Source organism: Glycine soja, chromosome 18 (genome assembly GCF_004193775.1).
Source record: "Glycine soja cultivar W05 chromosome 18, ASM419377v2, whole genome shotgun sequence".
NCBI classification, from domain to species: domain Eukaryota; kingdom Viridiplantae; phylum Streptophyta; class Magnoliopsida; order Fabales; family Fabaceae; genus Glycine; species Glycine soja.
The window spans coordinates 35,660,836-35,665,594 of record NC_041019.1 but is presented as its reverse complement, the minus strand read 5'-3'; the positions used below and the strand labels follow the sequence as shown (position 1 = coordinate 35,665,594).

Sequence of the window (4,759 nt, the reverse complement as noted above, 5' to 3'; positions counted from 1 at the left end):
ATGAGTTGCAACGGGTTGACATTATAGGTATTGATAGTTCTGCGTGGTTGCACATTTAGAGTTACTTATGATCTACCATGTGTTTGTAAGCTTACTGAATTTATTATTATATATGGCTACATTCCCTTGAAGAGCATTCATGTACATTGGAATATGTTATCCATTCGTAGTTCAAACGACACAGATGACTCTTGGGGGGACTTAACTCTAACACATGAGGTTGATGCAATGTTTAAGAGATTTTCACAACTAGATGTGTTTGTAAAATCACCTTGAAAACTAAAGTATGTGAACTTGCATTTCTGGATACCATTTCGATGTGTCCCCCTGCAATGAAGATAAAAACAAAGGGTGCACCAAAGTTTGTGAAATCTACTAAGTGTGAACGTTCAATGTGGGAGCATGTCAATGAAATGAACACGATAGTCGGTAGTTCAGGAACTCCAACTGTCGCTCGCAAGGGTGAACGTTACTACAAGAAGAAAAAAAATTGACAATTACGTGAATAAATTTCCTAATGAATTGCAATAATACATTTTGAACAATGTTGATGTCCAAGCGAATGGAAATTGTGGTTACAGGGCAATTGCAGCTGCACTAAGTTAGGGTCAGGAGTCTTGTCTCATGTTCGCCAAGATTTGATTAGGGAACTTCAAACATGACACTCTGTCTATGTTTAATTATTTGGCTCAGAAGAGAGACTGTTAGAATTAATAACCTCTTTGTATATCAAACGTGGTCCATTGCCTTATGAGAAGTGGATGACCATTCCTGACATGGGTTAAGTCACTGCTAGTTAGTATAATGTTGTATTGGTCCACTTATCTAAGCCGCAGAATTGAACCTTCTTTTCACTTAGGGGTCCAATGTCAGCAAAGCCTCGTCTCATTTCCATTGGACTTGTTAATGGAAATCACTTTGTTTAGATATATAATATTTACTAAACATATCATTTACCTTTGTAAGCTAATATTGATTTTTTTCACTAAAATCATCTTTTGTATGTATGATAATGAAACTTTGTTTTTTTTTTAAAAAAAGATTGTTGTCCCTTGCCTCCTGTTGTACGACAAAGGAGAAGCTACTGCACACCAAAAGCCCGCCCATGGCAAAGGGCTTACAGTCAATGCATAGAAGCTTTCAACGGAATACAATTTCAATCAGCTAGAGGGATCTCACTATGTAATAGACATTTTGTTCATGACAAACATTGAATGTGTATTTCATTATTTTGATGGATGTGAACCTCAATATGTAGTTGACATTTCTATGAAATTGTATGCAATATGTAGACTTTTTGAAATTCTTGAAAAATACTAAGCGGGAGTGTGATCCAATTGTACATTTTTTTCTAGAAATAAAATCTAAATGAAAGTGTGATTTCGTTGTACATGTTCTATAACGAAATCATAGTTCCGTAGTACCGTCATGTTTTAACCCATTTACACAATGAAATTATGATTTTGTTGTATATTTTTTCCGTCTCCAAAAAGTATTATGACATCATTTTTTCATTGCACAAAAGTGGGTGTAATTTTTTTGCACTTAAGACTAGGAACGATTGACCCAAAACAAAAACGGTGCCGTTTGGGGGCTCTGGAACAAGTATAAATTCTCGAAAAGTTGCAGCAGAAACGGTGTAGCGCAGAGAAAGAACTAGAACTAGAACTAGGGTTTCATCTTTGCCATCAGAAACAACAATGATTTACGACGTTAACTCTCCCCTTTTCCGATCCTTCCTCAGCCAGAAGGGAGGCTCCTCTGATAAGAGGTTTGTGTTTTCTCTCTTTCCCTCTGTGAATCGTGTTTGTATTTTGAAGTTTTCATCTTTTGTTATCTGCCTTTGATTTTGTGGATTACCCATTTTCTTGTTTGTGCGAAGTTGTGCTTTTTTAATGTTGGGGGTAATGTTCACTGTCTTTATTTTTTTGCCTGTAATTCGTTGGATGGTGTTTGTTTTTGTTTTCTCTTTGGGTCAAGAACTGAAGATTTTAGTCTTGCTGAAGAGAATAGGGGGAATGATGCTATTTTTTCTTGAATTTGGAATTTGGCATAATGGATTTTTTAATTATATATTTGTTTTTAGTTTCTGTGTATTTCCTATGCTTCTCCATACTTGCCCTTAAAATAAGAAAATAAGAAAGAACACAGACACACTTAGACATGCTCTGTGGGACAGCTTGTCGTGTTTCGGAAGAGGTCTGGGCTTTGTAGGTTTCTTTTTATGCACAGAAAATTAGAAAAAAAATACTTCCAATCTTCAAGAAGTGGTTTTGTATAGCTGTTCATGTGGTAGTCTTTTGTTTAGTACATATTTGCTTAATGATTTATAGGAACTTTTGGTGGTAAATGAGTGAAACAATGCATTTTCTTTTGAAAATCGATTTAGTGTTGGTAACATGTTCTTCAAGGTGATAGCTACATGGAGTGTTGTTAGATAGCCGTTATAGGACGCTATTACAACTTTTTTCTACAATAGTAACAATTCTTATCCTTCTAAGTGGGTTAGCTATAGGTTTTAGATAACTTGGTTAAATGTGGAAATATGGAATCCACTAAAGGATGTTTTCTTCTGCTGCTTGAAGTATTCCAAAATACTGAACAAGATTTTGAGAAGGTTAATTTGGAATTATGGATAGGTTAAATAGACTTGTTGATCATTCTCTTCAATTTCTGTTCTGAATTTGTACACTTGCAACGAAGATGAATTGTGGCTTTTTTCTGGGTGTATGTAACTCTTTTGGTTTATTTTATGGTCTTGAAGTTTGGATTTCACTGCCAGGGAAAGAAAGGAGTTATAGGCTTGTAAATCATGGAAATTATTGATATCCTGTTGTGCTATTGGTGGCACAATATGATGTCAGTAAGGTTGTACATAGAGTTTTTTGCAGTGGCTATTTTTCAGTTGATCACAGGGTACTCTGTCATATAGTTCCCACAATAATTTGGGTGGGTTTTATTAGGTTAATGTTGACCAGAACAAATTTATCTTGTTTGTTAAATAACCTGTGTTGTTTGCCTTTACCTGTTGGGTACTTGATAATCATGGTAAACTGGTTGATCAGGGATTGTCAAATTTGACTTCATATACTCTTGTTTCTATGGTCCTTACTTTATGATAAGCTGCAGTTTAGTGTCTGTATTTTTTCATTGTCGTTAGGAGGCAGCATATAAATTTGCTACAGATGATTGGGAGCTTTATCTGTATTTCAACTATTGTTTTTACAAAAGTAATGACTTAAGCATCTTGTTACTCTGGCTGATTTTGCTGTTGTTCATGCATGCACTTTTGTGTTTTTTTTAAGACATGCCATTCAATTTAAAACTTTGTTATGTCAGTATTGATGATTCCTAGGTTGCAAAATGATGTATTCTTTATTCAATTATAGAAATTAACATTATATCAGTGTTCTCATTTGAAAATATGAACTTGTGAGAAAAAGAGTTCTGAAGAAAATTATCATCAAAACATTTCTTATCCATTATGATTTATGAACTTAAAAAGTTTGAAACTACATGCATCATAGTTTTACAAAATCTGATTTGTTTGTGTGAATGGCTTTCATGAAGTTGTGGTTAATGATTCTCATGTATAGAGGTGCTTTAATGCTGTCTGAACTTAATTCTGTTTTGTGGTGGCATTATAGATTTTTTTTTATGGTATATAATGTTGGTCTTCTTATGTTGTTAATTTAATCAAATTGTTGTTTTTTTGTCTCAGGAAAACGGATGAACAGAAGCCAAAAGAGCAGAAACCCAAAGCCAGCGAGAACAAACCTATAATGACAGAGTGACAACAAATTTGCTGCATTCAGTTGTAGAATGATAATAGGTGGTAGGTATTGCATTTGGTTCTACAAAATTAAGATCATTTTGGCTGTGTTCTGAGGTATATGTGGTGTTTTAGACTTTGTTATTGTAATGGTTTGATTTTGGATATGGTTATAATGGACTCAAGTTGAACTTGATGCACACATGCAATGAAGTTACTCGTTTAAAAGTTGTTTGAAATACTTCATCATTACTTCGTCACCAGCTTAGGGACTCTTCTAGTTTACGTTTATGAAAACTAAGATGTCTGTTCATTTCTGTTTTGTATGCAATATGCTTAATTAATTAAAAATTCATATTCCATCTAATAATAATTAATTAATAAGTCTCTTAAAAATAATTAATAATTTTCCCTTTCATATCATAGCGTCTTTTTAAGAATAAACTATATAACCTTCAAAAAATTGATTTGGTTATTGAATTAATCAAGATACATTAGAGATTCATTTATTAGTTGTTATTGAACTGATGTTAAATTATAGAAATATAAATAGTTGTTTAATAAGTAGTAATAAAGTTTATAGAAACATAATTAAATTTAATTTTATTGTTGCGAACAACATGATAAACATCGTACGAAATTTGTTTCACTTATATTTCAGGCTTTTACCGATTTTATTGACCAAGTCTGATTTCACGTTGTAAGAACAAGTCTAGCCCGGACTGATTATAGCTTTGTTCTCTTGAAGAAAAAAGTTGTACATGGTTTTCACTTTTCAAACAAAAATAAAAAATGACGTCAATTATTTAGCATCACGTTGAAAAAAGAAAAGCATTTTTCTTACGCATATGTGAAAAATCACTTGCACGCTAACTAGTCATGCGCTACTAACATGAAGAAGGTCTAAACCCTAATGTAATTTTATAACTCCTACACCATCCTCCACCTACCCTTTTAAGTAATGAATGTGTTTTATATTTTTAAGAC

General features: G+C 33.2%; 1 protein-coding gene across 1 annotated transcript; it reads left to right on the top strand.

The window, feature by feature from the left end:
- The first annotated feature begins 1,620 nt into the window (after positions 1 to 1,620).
- Positions 1,621 to 4,018, top strand: LOC114395338 (wound-induced basic protein). The gene is made up of 2 exons (XM_028357089.1): positions 1,621 to 1,771; positions 3,722 to 4,018. Exons 1-2 carry the CDS (start codon positions 1,701 to 1,703, stop codon positions 3,792 to 3,794), a joined length of 144 nt encoding a protein of 47 aa, XP_028212890.1. The 5' UTR covers positions 1,621 to 1,700; the 3' UTR covers positions 3,795 to 4,018.
- The last annotated feature ends 741 nt before the right edge of the window (positions 4,019 to 4,759 follow it).

Coding starts and splice junctions, on each gene's coding strand:
- LOC114395338 (XM_028357089.1), top strand. CDS start 1,701: ATGATTTACGACGTTAACTCTCCCCTTTTCCGATCCTTCCTCAGCCAG. Junction 1,772..3,721: donor GGAGGCTCCTCTGATAAGAG/GTTTGTGTTTTC, acceptor TTTTTGTCTCAG/GAAAACGGATGAACAGAAGC.